The 17,324-nt window shown below is 41.1% G+C and overlaps 1 protein-coding gene and 1 long non-coding RNA gene across 4 annotated transcripts in view; one reads left to right on the forward strand and one right to left on the reverse strand.

The window, feature by feature from the left end:
• Positions 1 to 17,324, forward strand: part of LOC112545733 (uncharacterized) — a 90,963-nt gene that overhangs the window by 46,600 nt on the left and 27,039 nt on the right. The window lies entirely within an intron of this gene.
• Positions 14,957 to 17,324, reverse strand: part of FRMPD4 (FERM and PDZ domain containing 4) — a 440,511-nt gene continuing 438,143 nt past the window's right edge. For all 3 annotated transcript variants that reach the window (XM_075914867.2, XM_025184488.3, XM_075914868.2), the window contains one exon: positions 14,957 to 17,003. In XM_075914867.2, the coding sequence (XP_075770982.1) occupies positions 15,670 to 17,003 (1,334 nt within the window). In that variant the 3' untranslated portion in view covers positions 14,957 to 15,669. The remainder of the gene's footprint in view (positions 17,004 to 17,324) is intronic.

The raw sequence follows: 17,324 nt of genomic DNA on the forward strand, positions 1-17,324 counted from the left end.
TTAAAAAGTGCAATCATGTCTCCCCTCAGCCTTCTTTTGGTTAAAGTAAACAAGCCAAGCTCCTTGAGTCTCCTTTCATAAGATAGGTTTTCCATTCCTCGGATCATCCTAGTGGCCCTTCTTTGTACCTGTTCCAGTTTGAATTCATCCTTCTTAAACATGGGAGACCAGAACTGCACACAGTATTCCAAATGGGGTCTCACCAATGCCTTGTATAATGGCACTAACACCTCCTTATCCCTACTGGAAATACCTCGCCTAATACATCCCAAGATCGTATTAGCCTTTTTCACGGCCATGTCACAATGGCGGCTCATAGTCATTCTATAATCAACCAGGACTCCGAGGTCCTTCTCCTCCTCCGTTACTTCCAACTGATGTGTCCCCAGCTTATAACTAAAATTCTTGTTATTAATCCCTAAATGCATAACCTTACACTTCTCACTATTAAATTTCATCCTATTGCTATCACTCCAATTTACAAGATCATCCAGATCTTCCTGTATGATATCCCGATCCTTTTCTGAATTGGCAATAGCTCCCAACTTTGTGTCATCTGCAAATTTTATTAGGACACTTCCACTTTTGGTGCCAAGATCATCAATAAAAAGATTAAATAAAATTGGCCCCAAAACTGATCCCTGAGGAACTCCGCTAGTAACCTTCCTCCAACCTGACAGTTCACCTTTCAGTATGACCCGCTGTAGTCTCCCCTTTAACCAGTTGCTTATCCACCTCTCAACTTTCATATTAATCCCTATCTTTTCCAATTTAACCAATAATTCCCCATGTGGTACTGTATCAAATGCCTTACTAAAGTCGAGGTAGATTAGATCCACTGCATTTCCTTTATCTAAAAAATCTGTTACTTTCTCAAAAAAGGAGATCAGGTTGGTTTGGCACAATCTACCTTTTGTAAAACCATGTTGTAATTTGTCCCAATTGCCATTAGCCTCAATGTCTCTAACTACTTTCTCCTTCAAAATTTTTTCCAGGATCTTACATACTACAGATGTCAAACTAACAGGGCTATAGTTACCCGGGTCGCTTTTTTTCCCTTTCTTAATAAATCGGAACTATATTAGCAATTCTCCAGTCAAAGGGTACAACCCCTGAGTTTAGAGATTTATTAAAAATTTTTGCTAATGGACTTGCAAGTTCATGTGCCAGTTCCTTTAATATTCTTGGATGAAGACCATCTGGGCCCCCCGATTTACTCCCATTAAGCTGTTCAAGTTTGGCTTTCACCTCGGATATGGTAATATCTACCTCCTTATCCTCAGTCCCATTTGTTAACTTACCATTATCCCTAAGATCTTCATTAGCCTCATTAAAGACTGAAGCAAAGTATTTGTTCAAATATTGGGCTATTCCTAGATTATCCTTAACCTCCACTCCATCCTTAGTAATTAGTGGTCCTACTTCTTTTTTTGTTTTTTTCCTATTTATGGCTATTAAACCTTTTACTATTGGTTTTAATTCCCTTTGCAAGGTCCAACTCTACCTGACTTTTAGCCTTTCTCACTTTATCCCTCCATGCTCTAACCTCAATAAGGTAGCTTTCTTTACTGATCCCTCCCATTTTCCACTCCTTATATGCTTTCTGCTTTTTCTTAATCACCTCTCTGAGATGCTTGCTCATCCAGCTTGGTCTAACACACCTGCCTATAATTTTTTTCCCTTTTCTAGGGATACAGGCTTCTGACAGCTTCTGCAACTTTAACTTAAAATAATTCCAGGCCTCCTCCACTTTAAGATCCATAATTTCTTTAGTCCAATCACCTTCCCTAACGAATTTCCTTAATTTACTAAAGTTAGGCCTTTTCAAAACAAAAACCCTAGTCTCAGATTTATTTTTGTTTATCCTTCCATTTAATTTAAACTGAATTAGCTCATGATCACTCGAGCCAAGGTTGTCTCCTACAACCATTTCATCTATGAGGTCCTCGCTACTCACCAAAACCAAATCTAAAATAGCATCCCCCCTTGTTGGTTCAGCAACTACTTGATGAAGGAACTCATCAGCTATCACATCTAGGAAAATCTGAGCCCTATTATTATTACTAGCACTTGTTCTCCAGTCTATATCTGGAAAGTTGAAATCTCCCATGATTACACAGTTTCCATGAGTATTTACTTCATTAAAAACATTAAAGAGGTCTCTATCCATATCCAAATTGGATCCTGGTGGTCTATAACACACCCCAAGCACTATCCCAGGAGAGGATCTGATAGTTTTCTTCCCCAATGTGATTTTTGCCCATACGGACTCTGTCTTCTCCATTCCATCACTTTTTATTTCTTTACAATCTACCTCATCTTTGATATACAATGCGACTCCACCACCTTTACCCTTATTTCTGTCTTTCCTAAACAGCACATACCCTTCAATACCTGTACTCCAGTCATGCCTAGTATTCCACCATGTTTCTGTTATTCCTATAATATCTGGTTTCACTTCCTGGACCAATAGCTCTAGTTCCTCCTTTTTGTTACCTAGGCTCCTCGCATTGGTGTACAAACATCTTAATTTTTGCTGTTTGGCCTCATTCACATTCTTTACCCAATTTGGCACAGATGTTATACCTCCAATATGACCTATTAGACTAGTATCCACCTCACCCTTCCTCACATTCATTCTCCAACCCCCAGCTATATCCTTTCTTACTTTGTTTTCCTCCCTCTCAGTGTTAAAATCTGGCGTAGAGATTACTTTGGCATCTCCCAACCATCTCCCCCAAATTCCTAGTTTAAAGCTCTCTTAATAAGTTGAGCCAGCCTCCATCCTAGAAGTCTATTTCCCTCCCTACTTAGGTGAAGTCCATCTCTAGAGAACAGTCCTCTGTCCATAAATGCCTCCCAGTGACCATACATCCCAAAGCCCTCCTTATAGCACCACTGCCTAAGCCATCTATTGATCATCATAATCCTGTCACATCTTAGTTGCCCTTCTCTAGGAACAGGCAGAATCCCACTAAAGATCACCTGAGCCTCAATTTCCTTGAGCATCCTCCCCAGCCTAGCATAGTCTCCCTTAATTTGTTCCAGCAAGAATCTAGCCGTATCATTTGTTCCTACATGAAAGATGATCAATGGATTCCTTCCTGCTCCCTTAATAATTCTCTTCAACCTCAGTTCCACATCTCGTATCTTAGCACCTGGCAGACAGCACACCCTTCTATTCTCTGGATCAGCTTTGGTTACAGGCCTATCTATTCTTCTCAATAAGGAATCCCCAATCACATAGACCTGCCTTTTCCTAGTGACAGTGAAATTCTCTGGTCTATCTCTAGCTTCCTCTGGCTGCAAATCCTTACCATTCCTATTTTCCCTTGTAATCCTAATGCTCATTATTGGTGTTGTCTCCATTAAGTCTTCCCCTTTATCTATGGGACTAGCCACTCTTCTCTTCTTCTTTACCCTTCCATCTTCATTATCTACCTGCTGTACCCCTTCTTCATTTTCCAACTCCACATACCTGTTCTTGAGCTCTATTTTTCCTGCACTGACCCATCTTTTCCTCTGCCTGGTCCTCTGAGTCACATGCTTCCACTGTCCATTTTCTTCACCCAGCAGTCCCCGCTCTGAGGCCCTTGATTCTGCTTCCATCTGCATATCTAAGCTTTCCCCGTTAGCCACATCATGCCTTTGCCCCATCATCTGCTCAAACCCCCTTCTAAACTCGACCAGAGTTTCCACCTGCATCTCCAGTCCTCGGATCTTTTCTTCCATCAGCTCTATCAGGCGGCACTTCATGCAAACAAAACTCCTTTCAGGTACCCCCTCCAGAATCATGTACATACCGCAGCTACCACATCCAATCATCCTCCTTGTGTTCTCTACTACTTGGGCCATGGCCACTAATGCCTCTATGTTTTATCTACTTTCTCACCAAAATCCTATTAGTCCGGTGAACACAAAAACAAACCAAAACACCCCCTCCACAGGAAAAACAAACTCCAAACAAGTCCCACAATCCAAACTCCCTTTACAAACTCCTACTCAAACTCCCGTTTACAGCTCTGTTTGCTTGGCTCCTGTGCCGCTGCAGCTATCTTCAATTCTCATGACACCCAACAGGACTATCCTTCAGCATACCAACACGGACTCCACCACATGTATATGAAGATGGAATTTGTGTACTGGGGCAAGGAGCTTGGTAGTCAGAAACCAGGGCAAATTTCCACCCGTGCCCAGTCTCCTAAATTCTGGCCTATGAGGGGCACATCATTGGCATACACTGAAAGGTTCATCCCCCACATCCAGCTTTCTTAGCACCAACCTCATCATTCTCTGTAAGCCTGTAGGACTTGGGGAAGGGTGCCTCCCCTTTAGGGTCAGTGGGCCGCCAGTCCACTCCACTACCTCTTGCTTAGTCTCTCGGGGATCTAGCTAGGCCCTTTAGCTGTTCAGGGCTGGTGGCTGATCAATAAATGGTCCAGGGCCCAGGCCCCTGCTCGGGGCGGGCGGTAGACAGGGAAACAGATCAAAACCCCAAGCCTCAGTTCGGGACGGGACAGCAAACAAACAATTCCAAAAGCCAGGCCCTTGCTCAGGGCATGGCAGCAGATAAACAAATAGTTCAAAAGCCAGGCCCTTGCTCTGGGCGTGGTGGCAGGCAAATAAGCAGTTCAAAAGCCAAGCCCTTGCTCAGGGTGTGTCAGCAGGCAAACAGTCAACAGTCTTGGCACGCGTACCCAGCTGGGTTTCCCTTTCTCAGGCGGCTGTCCAATAGGCACAGGCTGCTGTGGAGTAACAGCTGAGTGGTGAGACTGCCTCCCAAGGGTAGGGTACCAGGGGGGACACGGGACCACCCACTCCACCATGTCCCAGCCCAGGTCCTTAGTAGCAGCAGAACCGTCTGCTGCTGGGTCAGCAGGGATCCACTCCACAACACGCTGCCTTGTTTCTGGCTCCGCCAAATGATGGTCGGTCACCCCTGGGCTTCTTACCTTCTCCCCTTCGGGTGGTACCTGAGCCTGGTACAGGTCTTTTGGGCTTCGTTGGTCTGGAACCCCCAGCCAGGCAAGCAGTCCCTCCAGGTCACAATCCAGTAGGGACCCCGGCAGCTCAGGCTTGTCCTCCTCCTTTCCTGAGTTCAGCTCTTTCTCTGGGTGTGCAGGGGAGGCTTCTGGCTCCTTCTAGTACTGGGTTTGCACTGGCCTCTTTAGCAGGCCTTTTATGTATTTGGCCCTGCCTCCTTGCTTCCAGTCAGGTGGGTCGTCAGGGCCAGGTGTTGCCCACCAAGGTTTGGGGGAGGAGTGCCTCCCTCTCGGGCACTCCTCCCCCACTATATTCTATTTTTGAGGAGACAGAAAAAAGGCTTGGTCATAATGGAGCTTGGAGGGCTTGGTCCACAACCCCTGGACTAAAGGTGTCAGTTTCAGTCAAGGCTCAGATGAGCTTGACCAGACTCTCCACAGAAGCATACAGCATCTGGAGAATCACTGTGAAGTGGGACTGGAAGCCACACAACTGTCGACTACTCATGGAATACCTGTGATCGGCCTTGTCAAATGCCTTCTCCTAGTCCAAGGATAGAAGGGCAAGAGACCAACTATTTCTAGACATGCTAGATGAAGAAGGTTCCAGAGCGGATAAAGGTTACTGAAGATGTTATAGCCTGGGATACTGTAGTGGTGAATCATGTCCACTGGCATATACCCCACCTGCAGTGAGTTGGCTTTTGCTATGAACTTGTAGTCTATGTTGAGGAGCAAAACTGGGCACCAATTCCTTAAATTGCAGTTGTCCCCCTTCCTAGGTAACAGAGCAAGCATGACCCATCTATATATTGAAGGAAGGACTCCACTCAAGGATTAGGCCCAAATGGTGGCAAGGGCATCCAAGAATACACAGTAGAATACCTCTGTCAGCTCAATGATGCCTGGAGATTTGTTGATAGGCATCAGAGGGAGGGCTTCCAAGAACATGGCCAATGTGAAATATTGCTCTAGCCAGTTCCGGTCTCCCACACTGACCATATGAAGTTCATGCATAAGACCCCACAGGGTTTGGTGCTAATTGGATCTAGGGCAAAAAGGCTGGCGTAGAAGGCCCTGGCCCTTCCCTACATCTTCATTGGTTTATGTGAGGAGTGCTGACCTCAGTTGAGTAGCAGGTGATATACTTTTTGGTACCCCTCTTTTTCTTTTGAGTGTACAAATGTGGGCACCATGATCCATCTCCTGAAGGTTTGAATGTTGGATCAAATGAAGGAGAGTCAGGCCTAGTGGTACTGTAGGGCCTAGCCATTATCCTACCTCTCCTGACCTTCTCTGCAGAAGAATTGATCCCAGCTAACAGTCAGGCATCTCTGCACCTCTAAGACTTATGACTCCAACTGCTCTGTTGATGCATTCCTCCTCTAGCTACCTCCCTGAGAGTCATCACAGTAGAAGAGCCAGGCGCATACCTGCCCCATATCCCACCAACTCTGTTCCATGGGAAAGGTGTGCCTCTGCCAGGCCAGCCAGAATTCCCAGAAGTACACCCAAAAGCCTGTACCCTCCAATACATTGTTACTGAAACATCAGTAGGCATCTTAGATGTCAATGAGGCCATCGTGGCCATGAGGTGGCGGTTGGAGAATATGATTGGCTTGATACTGGAGAAATGGAGGCCTGCACGATGTGAAATTGACACACGTAAATGCACTTCAACCAGGAATGACACAACTGTGTGTCTATTTCCTGTACCATGGTGAAGGTGTTGGAGTCACCTGAGTGATGGTCATGCCAGACTAGGGATTGATGATTGACAACTTCCCTAAGAATGCCTAGCACTTCTATGTTCCAAGGCAGTGCTATGTATGCAGGTTGATGTTAAAATCCTTGCCCAAGACCAGGCACTCATGAGGATCTGTAGAGAAGAGGAAGGTAGATGTCTGTCAATTGAACCATATTTATTATGGGCTCAGTAAAGGGCATAGATGGCAGCCAGACTGAGAATCAGCCCCTTCACAGAGATCCAAGCTGCAGCAGGCATCCCGACATGACCTTAGCAACTCCCAGAATCTCAGGCTGAAAGTCTGGGGAGAATGGGGTGATTACCTGAGAACCTCAGCTTTCATTAGAGGGGGGGAAACGTATGTTTCTAGCCATCATGGCTGTGGAGGAAAGACTGAAAATATGAACCTTAAAAAACTCAAAAACCAGAAGCAAATAAAAAATGTTAACATATGTGTTATTTTAAAATCACTTAAATTTGATGGCCCTGAATCTTGAGTTCTGAATGCATATAGTTGGCAGCAGAATTTCATAAGTCCTAACCCCAAAATTGTTCCAAATCAGGACCTATAACTTTATAAAAATTGTGAACTTTGGTAAATACAAACTCAGATAGTCCTAGGGATTATATTAGCAAATAAAAAATAAACAGCAGACATGGTTGTATACTGAGAGCCTATTTGAATTTTTGCCAGAGCCAGCCCTTACTGGAGTTAGTCATGCTTTCAGAATGGGTAATCTGATCATTTAAAACTATGGTGAAAATGGAGGTGGAAGATGTATGAGAAATTTGTAATAAATTAAAATTAAATTTAACTTAATTGGCCTTATGTGATTCATCAAATATGCATATTCCCAATGTTTTTTATTCTAAAACCTTTCATTTGCGAGACATCAGCAGAAGTCCTAATTCTTTTTGTTTCACTAATCATATAATTTCAACACACTACATGTATAGTCATGTGCAAACTTTCTGTGGGATTCAGAAACTTTTTATACAATTTGATTTCTTCAGATTTCCTTTTTTTGTAAATTGGGTTGAAACAGTGTATTATTGGAAAGCATTCAGGTAGTATGCAGATATCCAATTAATAACAACACCTAGTTTTTTCATCTGTAGATAACTTCTAAGCATCATAATCCCCATTTTCACAGATGAGAAAACTGAGGGTCAGGAAGGCGAAGGGACTTGGCTGAGGTCAGCAAGTGGCAAGCACAAACAGGGAGGCTGTAAAAGAGCAAGAACATTTTTAATGGAAATCCTCTCCAGAAAATTTTGAATTTTCAAGTGTAATTTCATGCATTTTAGAACAAGGTTGTAGCTCCCTTTCCTCTGAACCAAAACAAGAAACACATCCAGGCCAGCGAAGAAAACCATCCTAACATTTATTTGGATGTCTAAAATGAGTCCTCAGTGAAGAATTAAGTTCTAGTAACAGGACAAACCCTTCTGAAAATCAAACTCCTTTAAAAAATTACTTATTATTGTTACAATTGTTTTTGAGCCTGAAAAAGATTGGAAAAATATCTACTGTTGCTATCTGTTGTGTTCACTGGGCAATACTTTATATATAGTGCATTTTCTTATTTCCCCTGTATGATGTAACATTTATTTCCTTCTGTTGATGGGTCTTTCATACAGAAATAGAGAAGAGAAAAAAAATTAACTTACCCCCCATTGGCAGTGAGATAAAGCCATACATAAAAAGCTACAGTACTTAGATTTCAAAATGATCACAGCCATTTAAATGCTGGACCCTTCTATCACGTGCTTGATTTACAGAGACAAGATGGGTGATATAATGGCCAACCTCTGTTGGTGAGAAAGACAAGCTTTTGAGCTGCACTGGGCTCTTTAAAAGCGGCGAGGAGTCCTGTCGCACCTTATAGACTAACCGATGTGCTTGACTTGCCAATCTTATCCTTGCATTAAGTCATGGAGAGGAGTGCAAGAGAGGACAGATCAGAGAGCTTCTGCACAGATGGCTTTGGTCTCCTACAGATCCCAAAGTAATCTACCAGGTTTGGGAATGGGGCCCACAGGATGGGATAATTCTCTCCACAAAGAGATCCTCAAAAGTTCCTTCTCTGGGGTTCTCGTTTGCTTTTTCTTTGTGAGATGGTTGAGCTGACTGCTCGCTTTTAATATTTACTGTACTTATGTAATGTTGTCTTAATCTGATTGCGCTCATGAGCCTGTACATTTGAAACAGGTATTTTTTTTTACAATTATGCTGCAATGAATGATTTAGAAAAAATATTGCAATAGGTATATTTCTGGTAAAAGGATATGAGATATATCTGAAATTAAAACCCCATGAAACATTCTTGTTGAGAAGTTTTTCTCCATTTTTTAAAATATCTATTTGGGTTAAATGTTAACAACAAGGAGAGAATAACATTGAAAATAAGCAATAAAAACTTGCAAAAATATAGAGCAGACCCATGAAAGCCTAACCATAATTATCTTAATGGTATGGAAGAAATTCAAATCAAGGGATTAAAGTACTTTGTAGATAAGGGTCTAAATAAAATGTTGTCCCATGTGGAGAAATGCTTTACAAACAATGTTGAGATTAGAATAACTCGGCAGGCACAATTTATCATTTCAGGCAGTAATGGTTAAGTATTATTTGGGCAAGAGACAGCTGTAAAAGTAGTTGTATGACATGTAGCTACAGAACAATGTTATTGGCTCAGACTAACAGAAGAAACTGAGCATCAAATATTTAGACGTGTGGGAAGCTCAGACTATCCATTTACATTGAATGTGAACTTGATGTGAAAAAGGCAGTATACATGGCATGCCATTTTCCATTCAAACTGCAGAAAGCAGCAGCAGATGAGGCAAGAATGGTTTTGAACATGATAGAAAAGGTTGAAGGCTTCTGTCCCTTGGGATAATGCCTGAGAAGTCAGGAGATATTAGAATTTTGGGAGATATGAGGATAGCATTGTTTATTCACAGCACAACCATTTTAAGGGCCAACTCTTGTCCCTGTTTATACAACCCAGGTAGGCAAGATTAGAAAATTCTGTAGTTCTCCACATCATGTGACAGAGCAGCAGCAGAGGGATGGCTTACCCCTCTGTTGTCATGTGCTCACTCCATGGATGACAATGCCTAAAGGATCAAAACTGAAAATGGATTCTCTAGCTTCTCATCCAGTCACCCTGCATATTGAACCACAGGGATTCCCTATGAAGCTTTTGTCAATATCTACATGTCTTTCATGGACTCTGAAAATCTACCCACTGTGAGGGAGGACCAAATCACTGATGTCAAAGCTCTCAGTGCTGCCTGGGGATATAAGGTTGTCAGACTTCAAGTCAACCTAATTTAGATTTCAGATAGAAATGTCAGACTGGGGATAGGTTTGAGATCAGACAAACTTTATTATACTAGAACTAAGATTGAGAGAAGATAACATTAATATAGGGATTAAGTAAATCTTACGATGGTGTCTTTTATCTACACTATCCTTTTAATGAACATTCTTAAAGCACAGAAAACAATGAGGAACATTGCAATCTATAGTAAAAGAAGGACTTAAAATGATTTTTTGATCTCTGAAAAGTGACTTTAAAATAGCATTTTTGGAATCTCATATTTAACATCTCTCAGTGATTTCTCTATCAAATAATCATTCAAAATATGTTTTTTCTAGCTATTGTTATCTGCATTAGAGACCAACTGCATTCCTCTGGCTCATGAATTACAGGTTGGACCTCCCTGGTCCAGAACCCTCAGGACCTGACTGGTCCCAAAAGAGGGAGTTTGCCAGACTAGGGGAGGCTGGGCCCCCTGCTGACGGATTCTGGGCTTTCTCAGGGTCTGTCAGGAGATCGTCAGGCTTTCCTGTCCCTGGCCACTGAGCTCCCGGTTCCACTGCCAGCCCCAGAGCACCAGGCTCTGCTTCTTCAGGGCCAGTGGGCATCTGCTGTGGGACAACTGGGGTTCTGCCACCAGGACTCCACAGTCAGATGCTCCCTGCCAGGGCTTTCTCGTCTGGCAACATCCATTGTCCTGCCACATCATGAATGTTGCTGGACTAGAGAGTCCTGGACTAGAGAAGTTCAACTTGTAGTAAATATTAATACAAAGCTGAATGGGAAGCGACTGTCTAGGAAGAAGTATGGCAGAAAGGGATCTAGGGGTTATAGTGGACCACAAGTTGAATATGAGTCAGCACTGCGATGCTGTTGCAAAAAAAACCAAACATGATTCTGGGATGCATTAACAGGTGTGTTGTGAGCAAGGCACGAGAAGTCATTCTTGCGCTCTACTCTGCACTGGGTAGGCCTCAGTTGGAGTATTGTATCCAGTTCTGGACACCACGTATCAAGAAAGATGTGGAGAAATTGGAGAGGGTCCAGAGAAGAGCAACAAGAATGATTAAAAGTCTAGAGAACATGACCTATGAAGGAAGGCTGAAAGAATTGGGTTTGTTTAGTTTAGAAAAGAGAAGATTGAGGGGGGACATGATAGCAGTTTTCAGGCATCTAAAAGGGTTTCATAAGGAGGAGGGAGAAAACGTGTTCATCTTGGCCTCTAAGGGTAGAACAAGAAGCAATGGGCTTAAACTGCAGCAAGGGAGGTTTAGGTTATATATTAGGAAAAAGTTCGTAACTGTTAGGGATGGTCCAGACAGTATTTGGTCTTGCCATGAGGGCTGGGGACTGGACTCGATGACCCCTCGAGGTCCCTTCCAGTCCTAGTATTCTATGATTCTATGAAAGCTAATACTGACCTCACCTGTACAAACCCATAGTTTTCCAATTCTGCTGTCCATTACATCACAGCAATTCCATAATCCTTCAGGCTGTGTCTAGACTGCAGGTTTTTTTTTTTTTAAAAAGTAGCCTTTTTTCGAAAAAACTTCACCTGCATCTAGACTACAGCCGCATTCTTTCGAAATTAAATCGAAAGAACGCGGCTTTTCTTTCGACGGTGGTACTCCTCATTTCACGAGGAAGAATGCCTTTTTTCGAAAGTGCTCTTTCGAAAAAAGGCGTTCTTGAATGCAAACAGGGCTTTTTCGAAAGAGAGCATCCCGACTGCCTGGGTGCTCTCTTTCGAAAAAGCGGCTCACTTTTTCGAAAGAAGAGATTGCAGTCTAGGTGCTCTTTTTCGAAAGAAGCTTTTTCGAAAGTATCTTTCAGAAAAGCCTCTTTCGAAAGAGGCTTGCAGTCTAGACGAAGCCTCAGTGATATAACTGATGGCAACTTCTGGCCTTCAGAGATGACTAACAATTTTATTGGTGTAGGAGGCAGAAACCAGTCCTTTGATCTCTTCTGTAACTGTTGGTTCCACCATATTAACATAGGTAGCATACAGCTGTGTTTGTCATGAAGACAGTGGAGATGATTTTGAATATATTTAAAGTCAATTGTTTTTACAGAGATGACTCTGAATACATAGCAACTCAATTACAATAAGGGCTATTGACTAAAAAGCTGCCATTTATACAGTCACTTTTCAGATGTGAAGTGCACTTCAAACTCAATGTAGAAAAGTTCCTATTTATTATGGCAAACTTGTTATTAACGATTTGGGAGATCCTGAGACAGTCAGCTATCTGAGGCATCTTAAGAATATAACAGTGTTCATGAGTTTTGAGGGCTATGGAGTTCAGAACTGAGATGAGAAATCCGTTTTGCTTTCTAATTCACCACTGAAGCTATGAAGGCATTAATCAAGACTTCAACAAAAGGAGTCCAGGGAATCAAAACTATAGGACTGTAAATAAATGACAGGGATTCAGGATAGTTTTAGAGTAATGGACAGTGTCCCGACATACAATACTACCGCTGCAAAAAGATACCTTGTAGTGGTTGCTACTAGTTGGATTAGCTTGGGAGCTATACTGGAATAGTAACAGGAAACTGGCATTACTAATCATGAACAGAGCCATTTCATATGCAGTTCAAATGTACTGTCACAAACTCTGAGATGCCTTAAGCCACTATTTGGGGATGAATAAAAATAGTCTCTACCGTGGCCTTTAGAACTTAAACAGATATTACATCTTTGTGGCTCAAAGGAAAGATATCAGCATAGACTAAATAGGGGGTGATTAAGCTAAGGCAAATACGCACACAAGCTAGGCACCACTAAATTCAGCGCTTAGCTCCTTTACTTAATGTCAGCCCTGGAAGGCCTGTGCAACCCCAAATAAGTGAAGACAGAATTTGGCACTCTCCAGATTTCTAAATGCGGAACCTCAGAAAGAACACAGGTTCTATCTATATAGCACACTGCACAATAAAATATGTTCCCTGTATGTATGTGTTAAGGATTAAGTCCAAAGTGCCACCAGGTTTATTATTAAAGTAGCTCATTCTGGTTATTTCAAACAGAAGCGCTGTGGTCCCATTATTAGTTCTTGTAGACAGCTATTTCCACTGTGTAGAAGCAGTAGAGTAAATCAGGAACTAAACATCATCATTAAATGGTTCTAATGGCTTTTCAGTTGCCAAAGGCTTCCAAACTCAATTATCACTGACAGAGAATCTTAAAGTTTTGTCTAGAGAACAGCTAGAGGAAAACAAAAGTGTCCATTAAAAATATGGCAATTGCCTCTTCCCGGCCTCCATTTATCCAAGTCAAAGAAATGCACAAAATATTTTTCAGGGATTTCAAAGCTGTACAGTGGATTATTATTTAACTTTCTTTGATCCAAAAATAAGCACTAGATATAGCACGTGGAGTGTCACTTGCTGAGCTTTATATGGTAAGTTATACACTATGGATAATGTCATTGCTACATTCTCAGCAGCAAACTCTTTGGGGGCAGCAGCAAACTCTTTTTGTTCTGTGTTTGTACCTTGAATAGTGGGGATCTGGTACATGACTGGGATGCTTACCTGCTATCACAGTACAAAGAGAAATAATTAATAATATTGGAAATGAAAATTAAACCTGCCTGGCCACATTCACGCTTGGCATAACTTCACTAACTTGCATAATATGATTTCAATAGAGCTACAAAATGTTCAAAAGACCCAAGTGACTTAAGAACTTAAGGGACTGTTTTCAAATGTGATGCAGGCATTTAAAAGCCAAAACTGCATTTTAAGTCAACTGGGGTTCAGCTGCTAAGCATTTAAATAACTTGAAAATGGGATATAGGCATGTCTAAAAATGTTACGCTTAACTCCAGACTTGATACAGGTGTCTAAGCAGGGGAAGAATGTGTCTCAAGTAAAATAATTCACTTAATCTTTTCAACGCAATATGCTTAGCCATCAGTGCCGAAGGAGATGAAGATCTATCTTGACAATTTTACTGCTGTTCCTAGTGATATAGCAGCAGTAAAACTGAATGGCAGCAGTGAAGCTTACCACAGTCTTTTTAATTTCACTCTGTTGCCGTTTGACAAAGCTATAAATTGAAGCAGAGTCTCTGGAGTTGTCTGTGCAGACTCAAGACGACAATGTTGCTTGCTTGTCTTCACATTCGGAGGTAATGTTTTGCAATCACACTTTCCTTTTTATTTAGCAAATGCCTCAATTCTGATGTTGTAGGCCCTCTTACTCAACAGACGAAGCCTCAACTTTGCTACAGTTGAATAGGCAAGTTCAGTTTTCAATCCAAGACCTTTACGTTTGTTATTATAACATCAGCCGCTACATGCAATATTATGAAAAAAATGACCATCAGATACAACCCAGTAAGTTAAGGTGAATAGTTTCAAATGAAGCTAGAGATTTAATGTTTTCATGAGGGCTGGGGCTCCTAAAGCTCATAGGTATTTAAAAAAAAACTCCCCTTTATAGCCTAAGAGTCAGCTGAAACTTTGAATTCTTTCACCTTGACTGGGTTGTAACTCTAATGCATATTTTACAGAAAAGGTCTCATTAGAGAAGCTGTCACAAAATGCCTTATTCTTTGCTAAAAAAGTTTCAATGGATTTTTTTTTTTGCAAAAAATGGAATTTTCTTTCAAAAGATTAATTTTATTTTGAAGGTGTTTATATTTATACATCCAGAACCATCTCATATGGACTGCAAAACATGATAAAATAGACAAGATTCATTTATTTATGATAAAACTACGTGAGTATAGTAACTTCCTAATGGGTTTCTTTGGTTTCTAGTCTATTTGGATTTTAGACCTGGCCATTAGGTTCTTCTATCTTCAATTAAACCAATGCATTTCTCGCAGTTTCTTTCATCATCATCCTGCACCCTCACCCCTGCTTTCCACCTTCTATGCCTTCCACCATTCTGCTTTACCTTCCACCCAGTTATCATTTGGTCCTCATAAAATATGCATTCTACCATAAAATATATTAGATACAGTCTGAATCTGTCATTGTCTCTATTTGCAATATGGAAACATTTCCTAGAAAAAAAAAGCATCAGGTAACCAGGCAATATGAACAAAAGAGTTATTTATTATATATATATTCTCTAGTAAGTTATAATTATCTGTTGGATTTTAAATGTCTTTTTGCTATTTCCAATGCTTAAAAATTATAATTTTAAAACATTAAATACTGTGTTATATACATTATGATTCCATTTCTTATTTCTAAATGTGGATGTAATGTTCTCCAAATGTAAACTTGGAGGGAACAGGAAAGAATTCCTTTGACATCACAGGCTTTAAAAGCTCACATCATATACCTGTAGATTTGACTATATGAAAAATAGCCAAGTGTCAATATGCTTTTGTTTGGGATTCTTTGTATTTTTTTGTTTTTGTTTTGTCATTTTATTTAAAATATAAAGAGAAGGATAGATCTGGCCAGGACTTTTCCAGAATTGTTCAATATTAGAATTGTTTTTTTTTAAATCTCATACTTATTTTTTTATAAAATAACAAAATATACAGATAGAGGGAGCTTAGTTTGTTACATTAGTTCATACACATACAGTAAACAAAAGGTTTTATGTATGGCTTCGCAAAGGTAGATTATGAAGTGACATTTGTATTTTATTTGTTTAAAAGCATTTTAAGAGAACGTGTTAGTGTGCTTACAATAGCGGCCATGGTAGTCGAATGTCGAGCCAAGAGTTTAATGCTAGGCTCACCGGAGGTCTTGTCTGACACTGCTTCTGCAGCCTTCAGAAGACAAATGTAGTTTATTACGACCTCATCTATTTTAGCTATAATTTCCTGCTGCTGTGTTTCAGAGTTCATGACTTTCACTAAACGCATGCAGGCTTCTGTTAAGCAACAGAGCACTTGAAAGCTGGAAGTCATAGCTAGAAGCATTTCCTCCGGGCTTTTATCAGCCATGGCCATTTTCCTGCAGGCACTTCCCAACTGTCTCGATTCTATAGATAACAGTTGCTTGTACTGAGAAAGTTTAAGGTCATATGTTTCTGGATGTAAATCTTCCCTCTTTTCCACACTTGCTCGGACCAGAGAGAGCAGCTCATTGGCATCCTTTTGCGCTACAAGAAATCCATCAGGCATTGCATAAATTTTCTCTTTCATCACATTTATTCTAGTGATTTGTGCATTAAAGGCCACGTCACTGAGATTCATATCACTTTGGCCACCTTGGTCTTCAGCATTGCTCTTGTCATGTGTACTATTTACTATCTCTTTTGGGGACTCAACAGCTTTCTTCTCGTTTTCAATGGAAAAAGGCTGACTGGCTGGTTCCGGTAACTCACACGATATCTGTGGTTCGTAGAGGCATGAGAGCTCATTGTTAGCTCCATCATCTTCATCATCCTCATTGTCATTTCCTCTGCTTAGGAAACAATAGCTAAAGGGGCTATGGCATCTCCAGGTGCTGGAATCTGACTTTCGTAAGGGCAACATTCTGTACGGTTTGGAGTCCTTCTGCATGAAGCTGGTGACTGAAGACTTTTTATTGTCTTTGACAGCAGTGCTGACATTCGTAGAACTTTGAGAAGAACTTTTGGATAACTTTTTGCCCAGTGGGAGTTCCATCCTTTTTTCTGATTTGGAATCATCTCTTGCAGCAATGTCTAGACAATTCACACTGACTGTAGCCTTTTTCTTCTCAAGAAACATCTCAATGCCTGTGGTCCCCGCAATGAGGCTGCTGCTGCGTCTCAACGCTTTCCTGCTCTGTGGCATTCTGAGGCTTCCTCCCATCATGTCATATGGCCGTAAACTAACTGCCCCACATCCCTGTTTTACTTTAGGAATGTCACAAGAGTCTTGAGTTTGACTTGGCACCTTTGATTCTGAGCGAATGTTGGATGATAGCATGATGGAGTCAGCCAGAGGCTGTTTAGGAAAAGCTGAAGGCATGCCCCCTCGTCTTTCCTTTCCAGGCTCTGTGAAAGCTACACTAGGGGTAGTAGAAGAACAGAGAGAATAATTAAGCATCACACCGATAATATTCATTGAATGAATTTCTGAAATATTTTTTATGAAAAGATTAACTGTTCTAATGGATTTGCTGTATTTTCTTAGAATCTTCATCACAGTTAGTACCATGCATAGTATTTCAAGAAATAGTCATATGTCTTTGTGTTTCTTTAAACATGAAATTTAAAAAAAAATCTATCAACATATTCTCATTTATAAAAACTGCCTACTCCCTCTATTGCCACTCTGACTTATAATGTGAAGGAGCAGAAAATTGTTCCATAGAATTTTCTGGA

The sequence above is a fragment of the Pelodiscus sinensis genome, chromosome 1 (assembly GCF_052426305.1).
Source record: "Pelodiscus sinensis isolate ZL-2025 chromosome 1, ASM5242630v1, whole genome shotgun sequence".
In the NCBI taxonomy this organism is placed as follows: Eukaryota; Metazoa; Chordata; order Testudines; family Trionychidae; genus Pelodiscus; species Pelodiscus sinensis.